The 24,170-nt window shown below is 35.9% G+C and overlaps 3 protein-coding genes across 3 annotated transcripts in view; 2 read left to right on the top strand and 1 right to left on the bottom strand.

Annotated features, from left to right (window-relative positions):
* The window catches only part of LOC146484379 (RAD50-interacting protein 1-like), a 33,587-nt gene extending 26,946 nt beyond the window's left edge, over positions 1 to 6,641 (top strand). Inside the window, exons 9-13 of the mRNA XM_085104900.1 lie at positions 568 to 767; positions 1,537 to 1,781; positions 2,363 to 2,543; positions 3,057 to 3,175; positions 4,658 to 6,641. Of these exons, the coding sequence (XP_084961026.1) occupies positions 568 to 767; positions 1,537 to 1,781; positions 2,363 to 2,543; positions 3,057 to 3,175; positions 4,658 to 4,865 (953 nt within the window). The 3' untranslated portion in view covers positions 4,866 to 6,641. The remainder of the gene's footprint in view (positions 1 to 567; positions 768 to 1,536; positions 1,782 to 2,362; positions 2,544 to 3,056; positions 3,176 to 4,657) is intronic.
* Positions 6,642 to 8,103: 1,462 nt separating this feature from the next.
* On the bottom strand, positions 8,104 to 12,231 carry LOC146484380 (glucokinase regulatory protein-like). Its single transcript, XM_085104901.1, has 2 exons — positions 11,437 to 12,231; positions 8,104 to 9,952 (listed from the first exon to the last, which is right to left on the bottom strand). Exons 1-2 carry the CDS (start codon positions 12,071 to 12,073, stop codon positions 8,832 to 8,834), a joined length of 1,758 nt encoding a protein of 585 aa, XP_084961027.1. The 5' UTR covers positions 12,074 to 12,231; the 3' UTR covers positions 8,104 to 8,831.
* A 288-nt stretch (positions 12,232 to 12,519) lies between these two features.
* Positions 12,520 to 23,135, top strand: LOC146484381 (ATP synthase peripheral stalk subunit d, mitochondrial-like). The gene is made up of 6 exons (XM_085104904.1): positions 12,520 to 12,727; positions 16,387 to 16,483; positions 17,627 to 17,698; positions 21,070 to 21,132; positions 21,578 to 21,619; positions 22,875 to 23,135. The coding sequence occupies exons 1-6, from the start codon at positions 12,606 to 12,608 to the stop codon at positions 22,953 to 22,955; spliced, it is 477 nt and encodes a 158-aa protein (XP_084961030.1). The 5' UTR covers positions 12,520 to 12,605; the 3' UTR covers positions 22,956 to 23,135.
* The last annotated feature ends 1,035 nt before the right edge of the window (positions 23,136 to 24,170 follow it).

A 24,170-nucleotide genomic window follows, 5' to 3' on the forward strand; every position in this document is an offset into this window, starting at 1 on the left:
TTTTCTCATCTTTGCTGCATATTTTATCTGTCGTTCTTTACAAATTTGTGTTAATTGTTTTGAGGAAAGTTGTGAGTAATCCATTTTATTTGAAAATTTTTTTGAATTTTTTTTGTTTTTTTGGTTTCACCATAATTTTTACGCAAATCAAGGGAGACTTGATTTGGGACACTTTTTTTTGAAAAAGTGGTCGGATTTTTGATTTTTTTCTGATTTTTATATACTACTTAATTGCTTTCTGGTGTTAATTTTGGCTGTTGCTTGATTTTTTTTGGTTTTTATGCTGAAAGGGGGGAGAATTGAGATTGGTTGAAAAATGTCCCAGGTCTCTCCTTTCTGGGCTACTCTATCAATGAATGAATGAATGGATCTTGGGACTTGTATCTGGGGCAGATGACATCATCACCAACTTGGCATTGAGATCATCAAACACACTTCCTAATCTTTGATTATTACAAGTTTTTATTTCTATTTTTTATTGTTAAATTTTCACAAAGTGTGAAACTGTTATAACTTCCTTGGATTTAAAAAAGTGAGTTAAATTGTTGTCCCTTCTCATCTCAACAGATCGATATAGAAATTTACCAGATGTTGGTCGCCAAGAGGAATTTCTAGATGTTCAGCTGTTCCTTCTTGACAGTTTTATCTCCAGGCTGACTCTTGAAGCAGAAGAAACTTCATTTGCACCTGCTGGGCTCCATTACTGCTCAGTTTTGAATGCTGCTAATTATATTGAGCTTATTCTTCAGGAATGGAGTGAACAAGTGGTATGTACTTTCCTTAACTCAGGAGAAATGGCTCTGCCTCACTATTCTGTATATAAAATAATTTTGATTTTTTGTAGCACTTGCATAGAATTCATGGCATAATTATTGGTCATTTATCAGACAACCAAGTATCTTCCATCCGATTGCTGCATTTCCTGGAAGAAGTGCTCCCTTCTTTTTAGTCACAACAGCAGGTGACCAAAAAGGCCTGTGTAGTGGAGAGAGGAATCAAACACATACTTTCAGAAAATCTGTGCCAGCCTGAAACCACCATTGGGTCATGACTCATAACTTTTGTTTAAACTTCTGGGCCCAGTTGTTCAAAGCCCGATTAAGCTAATCCTGGGTTTAATGTGAACTATAACTCCAGTTTAATTACTAATCAACAGAGAGTTTTCCAAAAGATTTTTGTCCCTCAGTTTTGACTTAGATTTTCCTTTACCATTAGCTTAAAATCAGCCTTTAAAATTGTCTTTAATGAGTGAGATGAAAACCTCAGTTAACCTTTAATCGTGGATTAGCGTTAATCGGCTTTCAACCCAGCCCTGGATTCCTAAATGGTATTACCTATAAATCTGTTTTTAAAACATCTTTCTAATCTAATCTTTATCACATTCATCTGAAGTTTTTACAAAATCAACTCAAAACTGAAACTTGCAGTAAATTTACACTCTGCTTATTTAGAAATTATCAATAATTACTTTTGTAAATGTTACAGGTATTATTCAAATGATGTTTCAGCAATTAAATAACCAAATTATTTTTTCAGCTTTTTCTCCAACTCTATCAACATCAGAACTCATCCATGGCCTCTAAAAATTGCGAGAGTAATGTACATGCAGCATGTGATGCTGAAGATGGTGAAAGCCAGGAAGAGGAGTCAACTACAGTAGGGAGTGTATTTCAGGGGATTATGCAATCCTTACAAGATTTAAAAGAACACATGATCTCTGTCATTATAGAGCATGTTGTGCAAGGATTCCGCATGTTGAGCAAACCCTATAAAAAAGAAAAGTAAGTGTTTAATAGGCACCTATGCCATAATGGTAATTTGGGTTTTTCTTGATTGAACTTTTAAGTGTCAAGTTCTTTTTATGAATAAAGTTGCATGGTCTTGTATTCCCAACAAGGTGAATGCTACATGTAAGTAATCCTATTTAGCCTGGCTTTTTTTATCTTCTCCCCTGTTTGATGTCATATCATGTGAGAGTCATGTCAATTGTTCTTCACAACCATTGTCTTGGATCCGCCATCTTGGAATTCTGTATATCTCCAAAACCACAGAAAACCATCCCAATTGGTCCAAAAAACAGTAAATTGGGGAGAACCTGTCAAAATGCTTAGGATGTGACCTATTTTGGACTAGAATCATATCTCATCTTCCTGGCTGCTTCATACTAAAGAAACTGGGGTAAACTCTGACAGTGGCTCTCGAAGGCCTTACCTTTTTTTAAAGTTCAATGAAATTAATAACCAATTTATGGTATAGAATTTATGGTGGTTTCTTTTATTATTTTGTGATATTCAAATTACGTTGCAAGTAGTGCAATAAGCATAATTTAATATTTTTAATTGACTGTGATTTGTTTTAACAGGTGGCACACAATTCCTTCTCCGAAGGATGTCCTTCTCATGTCTTTGTCAGCGTCTGCTTGTGAGATGTTGTTGTTTCTGAAAGGAAGGCTACAAATTCTCCAGGAACAGCTGGCAACCAGTATCTTTAGTATAATGTGGAAAGATCTTTCACAAGCTCTCAACACGTTTATATTTGAAGAGGTGAATGGCTGAGTAAATATATGGAAAGGGTTTTATAGTGTGTGTGGATGGCTAAATGTGTTTATTGGCAGCCATGTTGCATTTGGAGGACTGACAAAATTGTGACAGTAACTGAGACAACACAAATCATCGTCCCATTTGGTGATATTACTGCTTATATCTTATACATGTAGGCAAAGTAAAATGATGATGTACCTAGAAAAAATCTTCTGAGATTGACATCGATATGCTCCTAATCCCAGCCAAAGAAATTGATTGAGGAATGCCTTTCAGCCATGAATCAAGTGATCATACTAAATGGGTTAGTTGTTCCATTACAAGTATCAACACACAGTATATTATACTGGTCAAAGTAAGACACTCGTAGCATGCAAATATTGTAAAATTGATGAAATGCTATAGTACCTGCTCTATTGTCGCTGCTGATTAAATCTTCACCACATACAGTCATCTCCTTTCACTATATTTATATAAAATGTCTGTTCTCAGTTGATTGTTTTTTTCTCTTCACAGATAATTCTGCAGTGTCATTTTAATGAGGGGGGGGCAGCACAGTTACAGTTTGACTTGACAAAGAATCTCTTCACATTATTTCTGGATTACACCCAAAAACCAGAGAATTTCTTTAAAGAGTAAGTCAAGGAAACATTGATAATTAAGTCATAAATGGCCTGCATTTACTGGGAAACATATAAGTGGACTGTTACAGCTTGTCTGAGATCAACTCCTTCTATTGTGATGTTTGTGTTGTGTTCTTGGGCCACAGATGGTAACTGGAAGTTGAATGTGTCCCCTTCAACATGTTGTTACTCCATTGCCTCTCTAATAGCAAGTCACTGGACACCAAAAAAAGATAATTTCAGCCCTTGGTGAGAAACAAAAGCAAACCAACAAAGAGAACACTTACTGATAACTTTCACTTGTCATCCATGACTCCCAAACGTCTTTGCTTAAGCCCGTAAATTATGTAAACCTGATGATGTATTAAACAATAAATTATTCCATGAGGCATGTTGGATATGAGATAATGCCCTGTTGGGTATAATTATCCAATATTCACCAAGCATGAGTGGAAAAGTGTTTTGTTAAAAAGTGCAACAAGTACTGCTAGATCTTGGTGATTTTATTTTGCACCAAAGACCAGAAGATGAAATACTGGCCACCATTTCTTGGGCATGGTATAAGTGCTGATATCCCATGGCTGCTAAGCCAACCATAAGTTACGTTTTGCATTATCTAGGATGGATAATTTCACTAGTTGCAAAGATTGGTAACAGTGACCAACAGATGTTACGTTTCTTAAACCCTTTTAACTCAATGAATAACTTATAATCAACTCAACGAATGACTTACTCTTAAAAGAAAACAGCTAGTAGGTGTGTTGTCTGCTAACTCCTTCCACTTACCGAAACTAATGGGCAACTTTTTATCTTGGTGACTGAAAGCGCCACGTTGAAAGCTGTTCAAGGCAGAGATTGTGGTCCAAGTCAACAGGGATTTCACGCAAAATGGAAAAAGAAAATACGATGGAGAAATGTCTGATAGTGTTCCCTGCTCATTCGTGTATTCTTTTTTGGTGGTCCGAACACCCTCAGCAACTTATTAATACAAAAATTAATCTCTTCTTTAGAAGCCCTGGACATGTTGTCTAGTGGAATTGTGCACTGACTTAGAAGTGAAGGGTCCCAGGTTCAAATCCTGAGCCAACGGAAATAATTTTCTTTTTCTTTTTTTCCACCTTAATTTAAAAGCCAACCACTCCAAAGGCTCCAAACAATTTTCAAAATTGGCTTTCTTAAAAAATACAAAACTATTCAAGGAGCTAGGTCTTGCTGAGGGGAACAGCTAAATATCTAAGCTGCGTAGGGTGCGGCATAAAATGCCCGTGAGGCCCCTTATTAAGCCTTTATGGCTTATATTTCGAGTCCTGGGCCAACCAAACACAATGCAAACAATGTTTTATACCTTGCCACTATTTACTTCTGCATTTATGAGTTGGCTCACAGGAGCCTTTGATTAATTACAAATATTGTTCTGTTGTGGACATTATTTAACTGAAACAGGCTTTTGCAGCTTATGGTCAACATTCTCACAGATGGGTTACTCTTCTGCAGGGTCAAGGAAGCTTGTATCTTGTTAAATCTTCTACCAGGATCTGCTGTGCTGTTGAGAGATTTGCTTAAGTCTTCAGAGAGTAGCCCTGATGAAGGTGAAGGCATTTCTCCATCGTGTGCAGCATTACAAGACGCTGGAGTGTACAGGTTAACTCCTGAAGATGCAGTGAAAGTTCTCAACCTTAGAGTACATCTACCTAATGTCTAATGAATAATCAACACACAATTATATGATAATAAATTATTATTTAAATAGAAATGTCAAGTTTGGTAAAGAATGAAATGACAAAATGCAAGTGGAAAGGAGTTTACTTAAATTTATGCTTAGCTTTCTTCAGGTGATGAATGGGAGTATGGATACTAAACCAATATTTGGAAGCATGGATTGAAGGTTTCAAAATGACAGTTTTACAATATTTTCCAAGCTTTTGTCTAAAAAAAAAATCCAAGTTCTAAAGGAAATAGAGGTGCCCTTTATGGCACTTGTTCTCCTCACTAATAGCTCTGCCCATTCCTTCAATGCAGCTCCTTTTTGGCATGCACTGTATCTAGTAATGTCTATAAATTTGTTGGAAAGAAATTACCATTGTTTCTGATTATCATATTCAGATTGAATCAGTCACATAATTTTTGTAGCATAACAATTTTTAGGGAACATTTATTCATTGACTAGCATGATAATGTAGAGTTGGCAAGAATCTTAATACTTGAACCAACAGTGTATCAAGCCATATATCAGAGGAGTATTTAGTATTTTAACAATATTATTATTGTACAGTTTAGACAGTCATCACAATGATGTAAAAATTAGACTAGCCCTCAGCTAACTAAGAACTAAATCCCAAACTTACTTCAGTATGCAGCAGATTGTTACTTACAAATGACTGACCCTTTGTACCCCTATTATGTTGAAAGGAAAAACCTTTCTCAAGTCAATTATTAACTCTTAAAGGGAAAACAATCGAAATCACTAATGTGAGAGAGGTTTGGAAATGCAACCTTAATTATTATAAAATTTGGTGAACTTTTGTCTTGAAGTTCTCCAAGAATTAATAATAATATGAGAAGCTATATCAAATACTCAAGAGTGTTTCATCCAATTTCCAAACACCTCAAAGTTGGTTTTAAAAAACACTTGGTTGTACCTTGTTTCTTCAACCCAATTCTTGGTGTTTGGAAATTGGATGAAACACTAGTCCCCCGGTTTAATATATTACACCAACAAGTTGTGAAATAAATTGCAAACCTGAACCAAATTTGCCAAGAAAGGTTTCTCCCCCTCTCTTTTTTTTACCGTTGATTCCATCACTGGAAGAAGTTTATTTTATTTATTGTTATTAGAAAATTAAGTGAACAAGAGTTAATACTGACAATCGCTAATTCTAGCTCCTTTCATAATTTTACAGGCAAGTAAAAACTAGCGATATAATGTTCCGACGTTTTGGCGACGTCATGACGCCATTCTCAAGGAATGAATAATACAAGCAAGTTCATGACGTTGCTGAAACGTCAGAACAGTATATCGCTAGTTTTTACTTGCCTGTGTGTTTTTAAAGCATCATTAATTAGAATTTTCATAATTTTGCTGTTGAATTGAGATGAGTAATTTTATTTTAAAAATATGTATTACAAAGAACCTATTTTAAAATAATTATTATTATATTACATATGAATACATTTATGTTGCATTGATCTGTGAAGATTTTGAAATTAATCCTGAAGTAATGGATTGAATGCAGACTTCCGATCATTCTGTCATCAATATTGTCAAAGCAAGAGGAAATTAAGAAATAAACTTTATTTTGTTATTCCTTACGGAGCACCGCTGCCCACCTAGCCTGTATGCAGATGTCTCTGATTTCCTTTGCAAAGGAAGTAAGAGTTGTCTTCACGCAGGCTACTGCACAGCATGGTGCTGAATTTACTTACGTTTTTGGGTAAAATATTCTGACCAATAGCTTAATAAAGTATTAGTACAATGAAATTTGTTTACTACAGTGGTTGTCAGTTGATCTAGTTATGGAATCAGTGGGATGCTTGTCAGGAGTCAACGGGGAACACACAATTGCCAGTATTTTGATGATGATAATTACAATGAAAAAGATGGCCCTATTTAAAGACTCCAAAGGCTTGTTTGTTGTGTAGCACCACACTGATCTTTTCATTGTAGTTCACTGATCATTGTTTGGCCAAGGATCTTTTTCAGTCTATTTTTCAAACCCTTTTTTCAACTATAAATATTGTCTCGGTTACCTGTATTCCCCATACTCCCATTGTTTCAATACTACTTATCTTTATTTTTGCAAGTCTGTCAGTGATCTGTAGTATTAGTATGCATCCTTCACCCATCTTCCATTGCCTTGCAATGGAAGATGGCTGCATCCAGTCACAAGCCATCTCTAACATCCAGAAGGTTGATGGTATGACGTGCTTTTCTTTCTGGGGGAGATGAATGCAAAGTTGCAGTCTACATTTCTTATCTGTGAAAAAGTTATATGGGAAAACATAGTTGGGGTGTGAGGGAAAAAAAAGGGTGAGAATCGTGTTGACTTCTGTTGAAATAACAGTCATGTACTAGCATGAAGGGGATCATCAAAGCAAAATTGTGCAGGCAGATTTAAGATGTGCAGGCGTATTCTGGAGCTGCTGTCAACAGTGGCCACTACCTATGGACAGCATTCATTAAAGCCCTGCAGAGTGAATATTGGAAAAATCTAGAGAGCGCAAAACTTTAAAACAACATACAACATTAAAACAGAGGTAGACCAGGCCCAGTTGTTCTAAGAGTGGTCTGGATAACTTTACCCAGTGGATAAGTTGCTATCCAGCAGATAAAATGTATTGCTTGGAGTACATGTACATTTAGCTGTTGGACCACGATTTATCTGCTGGATAAAGTTATCCACTCTTTAAACAACTGGTGCCAGTAAAATGGGTTTTGTTTGATGCTCAAACAATAGGTAATTGTGTAGTTCCATAAAGTGGTTTGAAGACCCCCCTACCCCTCTAAAAATCCCAATTTAGCTTCGTTCATCTCTTTAAATTCTTTGGTCATTGAGACACCCACCCCTTGGAATTTCCAATCCCTTCTGTAATGAGGGTGGATGGAATAGATATGGATATTTTCTGGAACTATATACTTTTTCCAAATTCTATCGTCTTTCAGTAATGAACCTTGCCAGATGGAATGGTCAAGATATTATACTTTAAGCCATTATGATATCATTAATTAGCTGGTGGGATACCGGTAGTCTGCATGGTGGCAAATGTTTGGTGATGGAGTGGAGTCAATGAGCAGCTAATGATTTCCAGTCCAAGGATGGGCCAGTAATAATTCAGCACAAGATGTAAGTGGTGTTACAATAATTAGGCAAAGTTCTGGGAAATTTGCCCCACAGCAAAATTACAAGAAAACTACTGTCTGAAAACATAATCTTTGTACACAGTGAACAGAGTAATATTATTTTATTTTCATCATCAAACAGTAATTTTGAATATTTAAAATTTGTAACCCCTACCCTGTATAAACACATTGAAAAATCAAATATATAACTTATAGCCCCTTAAAATAGATGCAAACACCCTATGATAACAGTTTAACAACAACGTTCACCATACTTAATCAGCACACAATATTATTTTAACAGTTAAATGCACATAAAAATATACAAGAACAGGAAAAGGAAACAGAAAAACTCAAATATACAAAAAAAATTACTCCTAATTTACAAGAACGTCCATCCATTTCATTCACAGGAATTCCAGTGGTCAATGAATTTATTCATCAAGCCAGCAATATTTGGAAGAATCTGATTTGTTTTATAACCCTGTACCTAAATTTAACTTTTGCAATAAAATGGTATAACATTTTGCAGAAAGAGTCATCATTTCTGCACACCTTGCATGCCTATGTTCTGTACCGTTATGAAATTTGCTGATCAATAGATTACGGTGAAAACCTTATTTTATCACAGCATACTGTACAGTCTACTTAAATTGCATCATAATCATAACTTAGAGTATAATTTGTGGCAGCACGCTAAAATTTATTGGCAAAGTGCTTTGAAACTTGTGGATTTTTTAAATTAATTAATTATTTTAGACTATTGTAAAACTCATAATTTTTGTCCCCAAAATAAATTTCATCCTAACAATTGGTTTGATAGGTCCTTGGTCAAAAAAGGCTCAGATTTCTAAGAACATAAGAAACCGTTCTTGTTCTCAGGACTTCTAAAGCAGATTCAACATTGAACTTGTCTGTAGCCACTAACACTGCAACGGGTACCACTTGTTGTACTACAGTGCCTCTAGCGACATGCTCAGACACCAATTTATCAAGAACACAATCAATACTATCCTTTCTGTATATTGACTGGAGAACAGCATGCCAAGCCTTTTCTTGGTCAACTCTGGCAAACTTTGAAATTATTGATACTGCTCGATGAAACAGCTTGTTGTTACTGACTTTGAGGTCAATCATAAAACTTCCAACAACTTTTCCTTTTAACACATGGGCACCAGTTGAAATAACATTAAGAATCCACTTGATGGACATCTCTGCGAGGCATTCTTTTACAAAATGTGTGAATTCTGGGTTAATTAGAAGCCCATCTAAGAGCTTTTCATGTGTTGATAGTTCTTTGATGTAAATAACAGATTTGAAAAGATTGCTTAAGAGTTTTTCTTTCTCACAAACTATGCCGATTGTGAGTGCTCTTTTGTCATCAATGAGATGGGAAATCCTTTTGACTTCTTGCAAATCTTTAACATCAGGAAAAATGAAAATTACTGTGTCACATGTTGTCAGTTCAGGCATGAACTTGCACTCAAAATCTTCCACTGAAATAAGCAGTTTGTTTGATGTATCTACAACAAGTTCTCCTTCTCTGTTTTTGAGAGTTCCATAACCTCCTTGAAGAAATCCCCTGACATCATTAAAGTTGGCACTAAATGTCGGAACGCATTCAGAAGCATCCAAAAGGCCCATGAATCCAGAAAAACCCCATCCAATGTAATAGACATGGCCATTACCTCGTAAGCTCTCTGCAGCAAGCTCAACAGCTTTGGACATGTTTAAACAGTCAAGATATGTTGATGAACACATGCCTTCAAACATTGTAAGGATTTCATTTAGTATGCTAGCTGGCACTGAAGGTGGCTTAATTAGAGTGAAGTGAGCTTGTAGCAGTATGGTCTCCAAGAGAATTTTTGTGGCACTTCCACCCTTCATACGGGATGAACCAGTTATGGATTCTGGGCCAACAACAGGGTTGAGAATGATGCCCTTGTTGTAATCTGTATTAAAAACAAAATTTGGCATTTATTAATAAAAGCAGATAAATAAATAAAAACCCCTTTAATTCTTTGAAAAAAGGAGCTACAAATGATTTTTCTTTGTTCAAAGCCCATCCTTCTGACCAAGTCACCATTAATTGGCCACACAAAATGAAAATCAAATAATTAATAATAATAATAATAATAATAATAATAATAATAATAATAATAATAATAATAATATAACAATTTAAACTTCATGACATTTGTTTTTTTCTTTCTCTTTACAAAAATATTATGCTTGAAAGTAGTCTCAGGTTTTTTTTTTTAAATCAAATATTTAAAAAAATTATTACTGAAATTTTGCTTGAAATTATTATTATTTTTTTAATTGAAATGAATTGTAAATAGGTTTTTTAATAGCTCTTTTTTATATACTTTTACTTGTAAATAGCAATTTGTGTGAAATATTTTAATAAAGATTATTATTATTTTATAAAACAATAACAAAAATTATTATTATTATTATTATTATTATTATTATCATTATTATTATTATTATACAAATATATCTTATCAGGATAAGTCTTCAGTACAAAAGTATAAGCTATCATAAATTATCAATTGGGTCCTCTGAATAAATATATAATAAAGCAAAATAAAATGAACTAACAAACAGATAAGAGGAATACACTTTCTTTCTTCATTAATATCATTTGTTGAACTGATTATTAAGCATGTTGTCAGCATAAAATTATTATTTTCTTTGCAACAATTTCATACATTTGGATGACAGTGTATACTAATTACTATCACAAGTGCTTTAAATTTGCCTTGATCAGTGTGATATATAATTTATATATATCACACTGATCAAGGCAAATTTAAATCACTTGTGATAGTAATTAGTATTAAATCTGTCCAGGCATCTTGTTTGGCCATAGTTAAGATTTCATTGGATAGGGGTCAAATAATGGTGATTTGCAACTCTGCCAAATAAAATGGATAGTATCAGCCTGTCATGTTGGTCATGTTTTTTAACTTCAGCCAGTTTTATCGACTTTTAATTTTTTTTTTTTTTATCCCAAATTAGACTGGCTAAAGTCAGATTTTAGTCTACCATCGGGGGGGGGGGGGGGGGATATTCAATAATGATTAATATGCTGCAGAGAGGTTCAAATGCACATACATAAAAAAAAAAAAAAACGAAGAATTGTTCTCCCTTTGTTGCACCTCAAAGAAAAGCGAAAGTCACATTTTTGCAAATTATCATTGTGGCAAGTGCAATCTTAATTTGCATAACAAGTGGGAATTTTTCACTTTTTGCTACCCTTTCTAATACTTAGATTAAATTACCATCCTTTCGTTTCACAGTCTATTCCCTAACTCTTGAAAAAAATAAAATTTTATTGTTATCCTTTTACATTGTATGAGGGAGAAAAAGCTTCCCCGTACAGCGCAGTCCATGGGGTACCCTTCCCCCTAAAGTAGGTGATCCTTTTTACCTTTCAAAGATTTGGCAACATCAAAGAATGACTTAGTCCACCCTTCTATTGTATTCTGCCTGGCTTGGTTTATAGGATTGAATCCAAGAAGAACAGGGATAAAGACATCTGGGTGACTCATGCAATAATCCAGTTGACCGGCCACATAAGGAGCCGAAAGGCCACATGTAATACCGATAAACAGCACCTTCGTTCTGTTACGGGACACCTTTGCCAAATCTTCTTGGCCTTTTTTCCAGTCGTCTTCGGGTGCTTCTTGTGATGTAAACAAAGCTATGTCTCCCCCTGCGATCAAATATTCGTAACTCGCTGACACCTGCTGTGCTTTAGCTAGACGAGAAAATTTCTGAGCTAAGAAAAACGCGAGCCTTCCAGATGTACCACACCCACTCAAAACAATGGCGGTTTCGCCGCTGGTGTCTCGCAACACTTCAGCTGCTTCCTCTGCTATTTGCTCCATCGCTAGGATAGTTTCTTCATCATAGATGTTCGGAAAGTTTTCCCAGCCCGAAAATATCTGCGAATCGCATTGTCGTAAAGTTCTGACAATATCATTTGCTGTACCGGTATCAATATTACGAGCCAGTTCGTTTGGTTGTTCGGAAATTGGGACAGCAGTGCCAGTGGGGACCATCATGGTCTCTTGGTATTCACCAACCGTTACCTCCAGTGGCTTAATGTAGATATCTGCTACGGATTTCTACAAAGACAGATCTTTGACACTATAGCAGAGATTTACCGGTACCATCACAATGTGATGTACTGACCTTCTCTTCGACCTTCTCCCAGGTCAAAAAACACTCGGATAGTGCGAGCCGAGCCAAAAAGGGTACCTTTTGTGTTACATTTCTGGAGATTTAGGGACGGGAGGGGGAGGAAGACACACGGAATTTACAAGTTTTCCTTGTGTGGTTATAAGCATTAATTTAGTTTGTTAAATTAGCTAGAATTATATATTTTTTTGTAGGAAAAAAAGTGGTTTTTGAACCAGATGATTAATGAATAAATTAACATACATAATAAAACGGACCTTTATAAAGAACCCTACTCCTCCCCCCGATCTCTTTGCAACACAGCAACCCAGAGTTCATTGCAGTCCGTCCCCCTCTGCGGCCATCTTGGATCGTCTTGCCGGCACAGTTTGCTATTGGAATTTATTTTATCGAAGGATGGCGGCCAGAAGGATTGGTCAGTACGTTCCAGATTGGATTAAAATTGCGACAAAATGTCCCGCGGAAGCAAAACCAGATATGAATGCTATAAGGATGAAATATGAAACTATTAAAACGAGGTGAGTTAGTACTGAGCTTATAGCGATCGTTTGCGTTCAGCCATTTCATAACCTTTTGATTCATGTATTTTGATGACAAGTATGACAACACAAAACATTCGCATGAGGAACATGGCGGCTGTAGCTTGCCTTTAAGAGTTTACTCCACAAAACTACCGTTCAGTTTTACTAGGGGTAAATGTTCAAGTTAACAACAATGTGGCTATAGCATGCAGTTACTCCAAGCAAGTATACAATATCGCGGCCATCGTTCTCTAGTTAAGTATGAATGAATAAGAATCAAACAAGAACAATCTTGGGGTAAGTTTTCCGCACAGCCCCTTACATCAATTATATATTATTATACATTTTGCAATGGAAACTCTAATCTTGCTTGCCATTTGTGGTAGAGGGCTAGTATCTCGCGAGGGGGGGGGGGGGAGGGGACCAATTTATGTAATTGTTTGGTACCCTTTCAGACCTGGGGCCCGTTTCTTGAAAGTCCCGGTAACTTATCGGGCCCGGTAAGTGGCCCGTTAAGTCCCTGATAAGTTTACGGGTGTTTCTCGAAACTCCCGTTATTTACGATCCCGGTAAATTTCCCGGTAACTTGCCCGGTAATTTACGGGAGGTCATGACCTCCCGTAAACTTACCGGGAAATCGCAAATGTTGCGACACTAAACAAAATGGCGGCCGGAGGCGAACATTTTTGTTTAGTTAGAAGTCCTCGGTCTTGTCAAAGACGACTAATTCTGGCTGACATGGCTGACTGTGAAGTCATAGAAAGATTCAGGCTTTCGCGAGCGAGAATCGAGTGGCTCGTGAATGAACTTGGAGACGAATTGTGGAGAAATAAAGCGAGAAGCTGCCCGCTGGCTCCGGAAGCAAGCATGAATACAGGCGTAGTACTATTGTTGTTGTTGTTGCTGTAAGTGTTGTTTTAGATCTTTGAAAAGCGCTTAGGGTGTTTGCATATGGGCGCTATATAAATTTGAAATTATTGTTATTTTATTGTTATAAATTATCAACCAACGGCGAAAGAAAAAATAAATATTTTGTCATGTAAACACGGCTCACTCGCCGCACATTATTACTTCGAAATGGCTTCCTTTTTAGCATAAAATGGGTTCCTATCATGCAAAACTAATCCTACCGTAAGCGATATTGTTTTCCTTCTTGTAATGTGCAGAATTTTCATAAGAAAGAGGAAGTTAGAAATCTGACATGCTGCACTGAGATAAATGTAAACATAACCATTGATATAAACAGAGCGATCGCGATGAGAGTCGAATTGTGCACCGTCCTCAAAATACACAAATGCAGTGTTTGCTGCATTAGCTAGAGGGATAAAGAATAAGAAACTTACACACGATAAATAAACGAGAATAAAGAACTTAAAAATCGTTCCACTTTTCGCAAAATAGTTTCAGTCGCATTTCAACTGATCGAGCCTTGTTGTATGATACAAAAGCCGATTTCAGATCGGTAAAAATAGTGCTTGATGTCTGCCGGAGAAGACGATCAAATCACGCCAGTTGAACTATAGCTATTCAATTTTAAAACTTGTATAAGATCCTTCCTCATTCCCAATAGACCTTACTAAGGCTGCTAAAAGTAAATTTGTATCAGTACGAACTGTTCAAATAGGCGTTGAAATAGGACACCATGCAGACACTGTTTCCCCGGCGGTTGCCATAGCTTGCTTAGCTTCATCTCTTCTACATCTTTGAAGGAATTACATACTGATCCTGACTATTAGTTTGATGCTCACAACAAGAATTCATGATGATAACATTCATAATACTTTTCAGGTTCTATTTCGCATTAGGGAGTTTCCTGAAAGTAATTGCCGATACCATGCATGATGCAAAATAGTGATCTCTCTTGGTTGCTCCCCTTTGATAAAACGAAAAAGTTAAACTTAGAACGTATTGTATTGCCCTTCAAAAAGTATGAAGACAATCCTGTCTCATCCATAACCGTGCTTTTCTCGAATGAATCAAATGGATTGGTGTAGTCCTAAGTCGTTCTCCTTCTCTTGCGAACGAGCGTGAAGCGTGCAAGAGCCTGGCAATGGTCTTCTATTTTTTTTACCGGGCCAGGAAATTACCGGGTAAGTTTACGGGTGCTTCGAGAAACGCATTATTGGGCCCGGTAAAGTTTCCCGATAATGGCCCCGATAAGTTAACGGGCCCGGAAGTTACCGGGACTTTCGAGAAACGGGCCCCTGGTCTCTTTCAGAGCAAAATTGTTAAAATCTATGAGACAAAATTGTTCAATAACCATACCCTTTTGTGCTGCACCTACCTATATACTTTAAAACCTTGCATGTAACAACCGTGATTTTCAGCAACAGGCTGAAATGGTTCTCATATAATGGATGTGTATCAAGAAATTACGCTGAACAGGTTCTTAAAAAAAATCATTATTATTTCTTTATTTGGTATATCTACATAAAATTTGTTTTAGTAACAGTGGATCCCCGATTTTACGATTGTCAATCTAACTACATTTGCAATTTAACAATCAACATTCTGTGTCCTGGCAAAAGTAATTTAGAAATCGGGAGTGAGTTCACAACGATATCCTGATTAATGATCTGATTTTGTTGTCCCCTTGCCATATCATAAAATTGAGGTTCCACTGTAATGAGTTACTCACCCTACTGATCTCACTGAACAAAGTTATCTGCATACCTTGTGTTTAACTCTAAATTGTTCTATTTCTGTTGCGTGGATTTAGGTTTTGTACTCTATTACATTTATATGTTTCCAGTTGCTCTAAAAGCACACTTTTTCTTTCTATATATTGTGCTTATTTGGCCAAATTTCAGCCTATATGTAGGTTTTTACTGTGGCTTATTTTGGCGAGTATCACCCTAGGGCTTGTATGATAATAGCGCATGTGCATTGTATATTTAATATATGGGGCTGTGGAGAAAATTTTTCCAAACTGCAGTCCACCAGGTAACTTAGGAATAGTGATGAACTAAATATTTTTCTGCTTCTGCAATCTGCAGTCATGCATTAACGGAACAATAATGAAGAAAAATTTGCCCCTCACAGTGGACTGCTGTTGATGAATAATAATGAGATAAAGATTTGTCTGTCACTGTAGTCCTTAGTCACACAGTGGATCAGTGAATGTAACATTTCATAGGAAAACATACACTAACACTGATTCATTTGAACCATTATTATAGGTGTAAGCTCCAGTTAAGGTAGTGGGCTACTTACACTTTAAATGTTACTAAAAGAAGACAAGAATGGGAGTATTTCTTTGTTTATTACCGGCAGTTTTTCTTGTGGAGCTGACTTCTTCAAAGCTTCAAAAGCTCATAAGCCCATTGATCTATCAAATGGTCGATAAAACATCACATATAGCGGTTTTAAAACCCGATAAAACCTCCTCCTTATTAGTATGTGGTGTTTAATGTTTTTCTCGTATGCTAATTTCTAACATCCACAAAAGCGTCATTGTTATGAACTCTCTTGACATGCTTTTCTAGGGATGTTTTCGAAGCCGTTCAAAAACCTTTTATTGGGTCTAAAACCACTCGGCTGCCCCTCGTGGTTTTAAATCCCGATAAAGCACTGCTGCCTGTGTTTTAAACATTACTTAATCACAGCTCCAGTTCCAACAGTGATTTAACAGAATTTTTAATGTCTCATCTCTCTAGCCTGGATTCAGTTGCAGCCAAACCAGAACCAATTAACTGGGATTTTTATACCAAGAATATATCCAAACCAGGAATGGTTGAAGCTTTTAAGAAAGCTGTAAGTAGATGACTTAGGAGATGAATGAGGGCATGCTATATCTGTTTAATGAGTGTGTGTATTTCTCACGAGACTTGTTAGTACTGACCCATCAGGAAATTTTTCCATCTCTTGTAATTCCTAGAAACTATTAAGTTTTAAGTTAGGAAATATAAAATGAAAAGGAGGCAGGGCATTCCAGGCACATCTATTTTTGTGGCTTCTGCTTCTTAAAGAATTCAGCTTATACTACTTCGTATTTCCTTCAAACTTGAACACCAGCTCCAAATCACTCACCTTTTTGTACTTTGAACATTCAGTGATATCCAAATAATTCTTGATTTTCTTCAATTCTTTGGTGTGCTCCTTTTATTGCTGGAGCAGTTCTGTTGTTCAACTTGGCGGTTCTTCTGTGGCGGAAGTTTGCTCCTGTCGATCAGCATTGCCATGCCTCAATCTTCATCATGGTGTAACATCAATAAAAGACTCAAACTATTTCATATAAAATGAGCTATGTTCAGCAGGAAAAACAATGAAGGTCGGTAATGGTGGATGTAACAAAAGCAAATGTCTCCCCTTAAGGTCACATGACCTATACCCAGGCCCCAGCGGTGTGTGAGAAAAACATTTCCACTCAACATGTTTATTAGATTAACCACCCTGGACGCATATTAAAATTTTGGGCTCATAAGGGTGGGTGCTTATGCAAGGTGGGTGCTAGTTCAATGGCGGGGGCTTATTTTTTTCCCAACATTTTCCATAAGCAAGGATATATTTAGAGAATAACAAAGCAAGGGACGACAAGTTTATTTCGTTTCAACAAGACAAAACAAAGTGCAAAAGCTAACATGAACAAGCCTAAACAATATTAACTACTGTATCTAAAACAAATTTTGGAACAGAACTCTCCTCTTACTGCACGCACAGAAATGTTTTTTGTTCGGAGGGGGTGGGGTGGGCACTTATTAACTTTTTGGGCTTTCAGTGTGGGCACTTATTTTAGGTGGAGGCTTATTCAAAGGTGGGGGTTAATTGAATAAATCAGTATTTCATTCCCTCAGTCAGTGGAAAATTGCCCTTATCTTCTATAATTAATTGAATGTATTTGTTGATTAAAAAAATCAGTTACTGTTCTTTAATGAAGCGATTGTGTTTTGTCTGCAGTATGAGGCAGTAACTGTGCCATATCCAAAGGATGAAGTGACTACACAAATTGACGAGCATGAGAAGGAGTTGGTAAGATTGTGTTCATATTCATTTCATTTGTTCGTTCATGTATTTCTTCATTCCTTCTCTCTTTCTTCTAGAATGGTCACTGGTATCTCATCTGATATTAAAGTGCCCCTGGGACAAAATTCTCATTTTCCATCTTTTTGCATTTTGGTGTAGAATATGACCTTCTTACTCATGTTACCAAATTTCGATCCTTTACAGCAATTGGAAGTATTTTTTTTTTAGCCTTTTATTCGAGATTTCTGCTGTTGCGAACTAAATAACAGCAGAATACAGTTTATGAAGTAGAATCCATATGAAAATTAGCCATGTGGAATTTTTTGTGTTGAGCCAATGATGTCACTTCCTGTAATTTGCAGCAAGCGGCCTTGTTAACTTCCGGAACAAGGCCAAGTAATGGCGGCCGTGAAATCTTGAATAAAAGGCTAAAAAAAAATACTTCTAATCACCGTAAAGGATTGAAATTTGGTAACATGAGTAAGAGGGCTATATTCTACATGAAAATGGAAAAAGATGGAAAATGAAATTTTCGTCCTAGGGGCACTTTAACTAAATTAATGTATTTAATGTGAAATCAAATTCACCCTTTCTTATTCATTTATTGCAACAAAATGACCAGCTCCAGATCATAGATTCTGTTGTCTGTGTCTCTGAAGATCTATCAGTTTTTCTTATTTTTATTAAAGAAACAATTTTGATTGGAGGGAAGGAGAAAAAACCTTGATAAAGAGTTTGTGGAAATCAAAAGAAAATCTGAAGGAAGCCATCACTTTAGACGCCAACATCCCATGTTAAATGGAGATGGGGGCTATGATCTTCTTGCCATTTTTAATCACTTGTTGACACATGGCTAGACAACATGTAATCATGTGACAATGTGGAGCTCACTTTGCTGATGAAGACTGTAAGATATGGTTGAAAGCTACGCTTTGCTCTTGTGATGAGAATTTATTATTATTTAATTGGGTCTGTTGGATATGGGATGACCATAGCCAACTTGGCACAGTCTATATGCTTATTTGGTTAATTATATCCATTACCTGCTTGTGGAATAATAGTTACATAAACCATGGATGCTAAACCAATCAAAACTCTGGAATGTTGCTTTATCCAATAATGTTTTATCCTGTTTTGACACACTTTTTTTTGTTTATTTTATTTATTTATTTTTTATTTTTTTTTTAATTTATTTTATTTTATTTACTTTCAATGTCGTTCTTGATTTGGAAAATTTTAAATGTTGTGACTACTATCGATTCTTAATAAAGCTCAAGTATGAAAGGCCTAAGAAATGGGCCAAGTTAAGGGAAGAATTTGATTTAGAAGATAATTATATCACTGAAGCATTTTTGCTACCCATAAGAATTTCCAGTGAGCCCTACTTATGATCTTTTCAATATAATATTGAAGTCTATTCTTTTTACCAATGACATCCTTTTTAACTCGTGAATGCGCGCATGCGCAATGAACGAGTTATAGCAATAGCTGGCTTTTGACTTGGTCGATCAGTCGATTTTGTGGTTAACTTTCGGGCGTGCGCAGTGAGTGAGTTTCAAATTCAATTAGTGGGAAAAACACGCGAACATTTATTGTTCGCGGCGCATCAGGAAATTCTTATTCAATATGTAGAGAATAATTTGACGATCATTTAGTGCAAGAATGGAGATTTTTCGTTCAAGCTGAGCAAAGTTACAAGTTTTTTCAATTTTTCAGAAAGTCTGGGGTCGTAAACTCAATTAGTGAAAAAAAAAACGTGAAAATTTTTTTTCACGACACGTCAGAATTCTCTCATTCATTCTGTAGAGAATAATTTGACAATCATTTCAGTGTAAAAATGGAGATTTTTCGTTGAATCTGAGCAAAGTTATAGGTTTTTTTCGTTTTTTTCTACAAAGTGCGGTTTCTTCTAAGAATTAAAAATAATTTAATTTAGAAATAATTTAATTAAAAATAATTTAATTTGTCAGTTTTCACGCAAAAGCGGAACGTGCCATGTCACGCATCATTGACGTCGTAAACAAAATTATGCAAATTTCTGGTGAAATGAACACTTTAAGATCTTGTCAGCTTTCATAGAGGTTTCACAGGGGAAAAATGTTTCATTTTCGAAATTTACAACTGGTAATTTATGGGAAAGCAAAAGGACGCGGTCGATAAATAATTCTTATTTAGCAAGAGCTTGTCATAGTTCATTATTTTTACTTGAGGATTGCGTGGACTGAACTCCAAAGGAAAAATTTCACGCATTTATGTCGGGCATGAAATGTAATGCGATACTTTGTTGAACGTATTTCCCTTTGTGAGATCGGCTTGCCCTACAGTAATTTTGTAATTTTAATTCCCAAAAAAACTTCACTTGCCCATCGGGCAAGTGATGGTTAGAATCCACTAGCCCGATCGCAAAATCCAGTAGCCCCGGACTATCGGGGGCACGAATTTGCATGACGTAGCTGCACATGGCGTGCTCCCATGAAATTTGAATAAAAAAAACACGTGATTTTTTTTAATCGGCGCATCAGAATAATCGGCTTATTCAATCTGTACAGAATAATTTGACAATCATTTTAATAGTACAAGAATGGTCATTTTTCGTTACATAATCGGGCAAAGATATAATTTCTTTTAGCTTTTGAGGAAGTTTCCGTAGCCGTCTAAATTTCAATTAGTATGTGTCATCTGCATTCACGAGTTGGCTCACAGGAGCCTTTGATTAAAATAGGCTTCATTTCAAGCCCTAACTGTTCCTTTTGTCAAGATACCACTGAAACTAGAAATCATATATTGTTTAGTTGTCCCTTTTCACACTCTTTTTGGATGGACGTTGTTTCAAACATTCTGAAGAACATTAGTAGTTGCAGTTGTCTTTTACTGGGTGACGTTACCAAAGGAATCTTGAAGGAGGGAATGGATCTAGTTAATTATGTAATAATTTTAGGGAAAACCTATTTATGGAGTTGTAGGCACCAAAACATTAAACCGTCTGGTAGCCACTTCAAGAAAATTCTTGAAAATAAATACGAAACTGAAAAATATCTTGCATTTAAATCCAATAGAATTGTTTCGTTTCGCAATAAATGGAAAAACTACGAAGAGTTGCTTTTAAGTGGCTATAATTAATTCTTTATTTTTTTAGTTGCATCTGGGGATTTTTTAGTGTTACCAAAATTATATGATGTATGGTTTTCTTTGTAAAGCCTTTTCAATTTTTTATTTTGATTTGAGGAGGGAGGGAGGTGTAATAGGGAATGGATGGGTTGGCTCGTAACACAATGATGTTGGTGTTACCTTCTCTGTTATCGTTCAATAATAAAATATTATTGAGGTACTTGTGGGCTCAGCAAGGATTTGTTGTACATGTGTTATTTGTTTTACAGGAGGAGCATGCTGTCAAGACAATCAAGGCGGCTAATGAGGATATTGCACACTTGGAAGCTGAGGTATATAAACAACAAATACTTCTACAGATAAATTTTACTGATTTCAATCACAAAACTTTTGGGAGGTTTTGGCACACTTTGGAGGAATAAGGGTACATCCATTTTGGAAAAAAAATGTGTCAAATTCAAGAAAAATTGCACATTTGGAGGTGAAAATTGTTTTTGAGTTGTGGAATCAAAAAGGAAAAAAAGGTTAGGCTTTTTACTGCTTCACCTTGACAGCAATGTTGGACTTCATTCGTCTGCTTAAAAGAGTAACTTGTGGATATCTCATATTCTTGACCTTGAGTCAGGTCTGATAACATACGGTTGGAACAGTCACAGACAACAGAAAAACTTACATGGTTAATGTAGGATTCTATTGCTAGATAGCCATCTATCACAGGGTTGATAGTGGCAATGGCTGCTTCCATATGAGGGAACTATTAATTTTGCTATTTTCCAGTTGCAGAAAATCAGATCTATGAAACCCTTTGAAGAAATGACAGTAAGTATATCATAAGAAGTTCTTCTATACTACCTCTTACAGTCAGTCTACGTCACGCGTGACCAGTATTTCCGAGATTGAAATGACCTACAGGTTTTGCAGAACAAGGCTGCAAAAATTATTCTAGACAGGCCACTTTATTCGTCAGCTACTGATGCCCTGGTAACTTTAAAGTGGCTGAACCTAGAACAACGTAGATCTTACCATCGTTGTATATATATATTTACAAGTGCATTAATGGACTTATGGACCACTCTATGAATTTACTCACAAACAGTGACATTCATAATTATAATACAAGGAACAAAGACATGCTCAGACTACCCCGTGTTACCAGAAATTGGGGAAAGCAGAGAGTTTGCCGTCACTCTCTAAAAGACTGGAATGAATTAGAGAGAGAGACCAGAAATGCACCGAATATTGCTACTTTTAAGCGAAACATGTTTGCCAGGTTTTTTAATTAAGCCTATCGGTGAGAATTTTTGTAGTTTTAGCTTTTTTGCTTTTATCATTTTTTATTTTTTATCAATTTGAAGTTTTTAACCCCATCGATATCTTTGTAGTTTCAGCTTCTAGTTTGAATTGCTGGTTTTATCATATTGAAATTTTGTCTTATATATTGTATTTTTTAGCCTTTTGATATTTAATCTTTATAGGACCTTTCTGAAAACCACGTTTAGTGAACGGAAGCTTCCTAATAAAAGATTATTATTATTATTATTATTATTATTATTATTATTATTATTATTATTATTATTATTATTATTATTATTATTAACATTCAAATTCCTCTTTGTAATGTCCGGTTTGAGTGGAATCTTGAACATTTCTCTGGAAATCTTTCCGAGAAAGACGCATTAACTGAAGACAGATTTAAAATACTTGGGAAACAATAATTGTTATTCTTAAAATACGTAATGCTGTAACGTAAAGAAAAAATTAATAGCTTTATACCGTTGATAAACTAGGGAAATTTCTACGGGAACTCTGAAATCTCGTTGGCGATGCTCAAAACTTCCTTTAAATTTCAAAAACACCATTCATACGTGATGTAGATTGACTGTAAGCTTGTTCCATGAGATTTGAATTATAACTTTGATATTTTGGAGAATTGCAAATTTGGTAAAGGCTGACGTTTTGCCAGCTTTCTGGAGTTTGTTGACATTGATTTGTTACTTTTACTCTATGCTAGCCAGACTGAAATTTAAGATTACAGAGTTACACAATTTGTTGTTGTCGTTTTGTTATTTACAAGGTTGATGAATACCTTGAGTTTCATCCAGAAATCAGGAAAAAAGCAGAGGAAGAAATTGCTAGAAATGACTGGAGCCATTAATGGCAATTTTATGGTGTCATTATTTCATTGTCTGGTGCTCATAATTTTGCCTTGCAAGCAAGTCATTGAGTGTTGTATTTTTATCATTGTTTGAATAAAGTTGCCATCCTGGGATTTGAACTTTCATTATTTTGTTGTAGACATGGAAATACATCCTTGTAATAAAACATAAAAAAATCACTTTGTGTTTATCCTTGGTGATTCTTCCCTGTTAGAGTTAAGGACGGTGCCAACTGATACCGAAGTATTTTTGGGCGGTTTATGACTATGCGGGAAAAGCAGCTCTTAGCAAGGTCTACTGACATCCGAAAAGAAAATCGGGGGTAACCACGCATTTTTAGAGATAATTAAGCAACAATCATTCTAAAAAGAGGTAAAAATACAAAGCAATGTATGGTGTTTTTTTTCCAAATTGAAGCCTTATTGTCTCTGAAATAATGCATGGTTACCCCCAATTTTTTTTTTGGATACCAAGAGCGCTTGCTAAGTTCTGTTTTCGTCGAATAATTTTAAACCGCGCAAAAATATCTCTATATCAGAAGTCACCACCCGTAGGAGACCCGAGTATCTCAAGATGCGCCGAACGTATGCGCAGTAACAATAGTAGATACCGTCCTTGTTACTAAAAAATAAATACTATGGTGCTGCTTATCGAGCTCTAAACAACTCACTGAAAAAGAAATACAATTCGACGAAACGGCAACACCTCAAAGGAACTAGCGGACAAACGGAAGTCAGACAACAATCTGAAACCATTCTGGAAATTACGTTAAATCAAAACGAGAAGGAACAAAGGACAAGGTGGAAATTAAATCACGGACGCACAATTGTTGCACAAGAGATCAATTTATATTTTTCATCCGTTTTTTTCACAAAAACAAAGTATTTTACCCACAAGCGATAGATTGAGCAGCCTTCCTCGGCAGCTAGTGAAGTTAGCCTGATCTGATCTCGCCTCGCGTCTTGAAAGAATGTGCACAAGAATTGTCTACTTCATTGTGCGCATTATTTAAACCCAAATCAGTTTGGTTACTTGAAAGGAAAGTCCACGCTTGCACACCTAAGTTGCTTTCAAGACTGGTCCTTATCAAGAAATGCCTTGAAAACAACAAATGCCGTCTTCCTAGACCTGGCGCCTACTACTCATGCTTAACCGACATGGTATATTAACTGTTACGGTTTAGAACTTTGAATTCGCGATTTTTTTTCCAACAG

Source organism: Pavona decussata, unplaced genomic scaffold (genome assembly GCF_977016875.1).
Source record: "Pavona decussata unplaced genomic scaffold, jaPavDecu1.1 SCAFFOLD_34, whole genome shotgun sequence".
Lineage (NCBI taxonomy): Eukaryota > Metazoa > Cnidaria > Anthozoa > Scleractinia > Agariciidae > Pavona > Pavona decussata.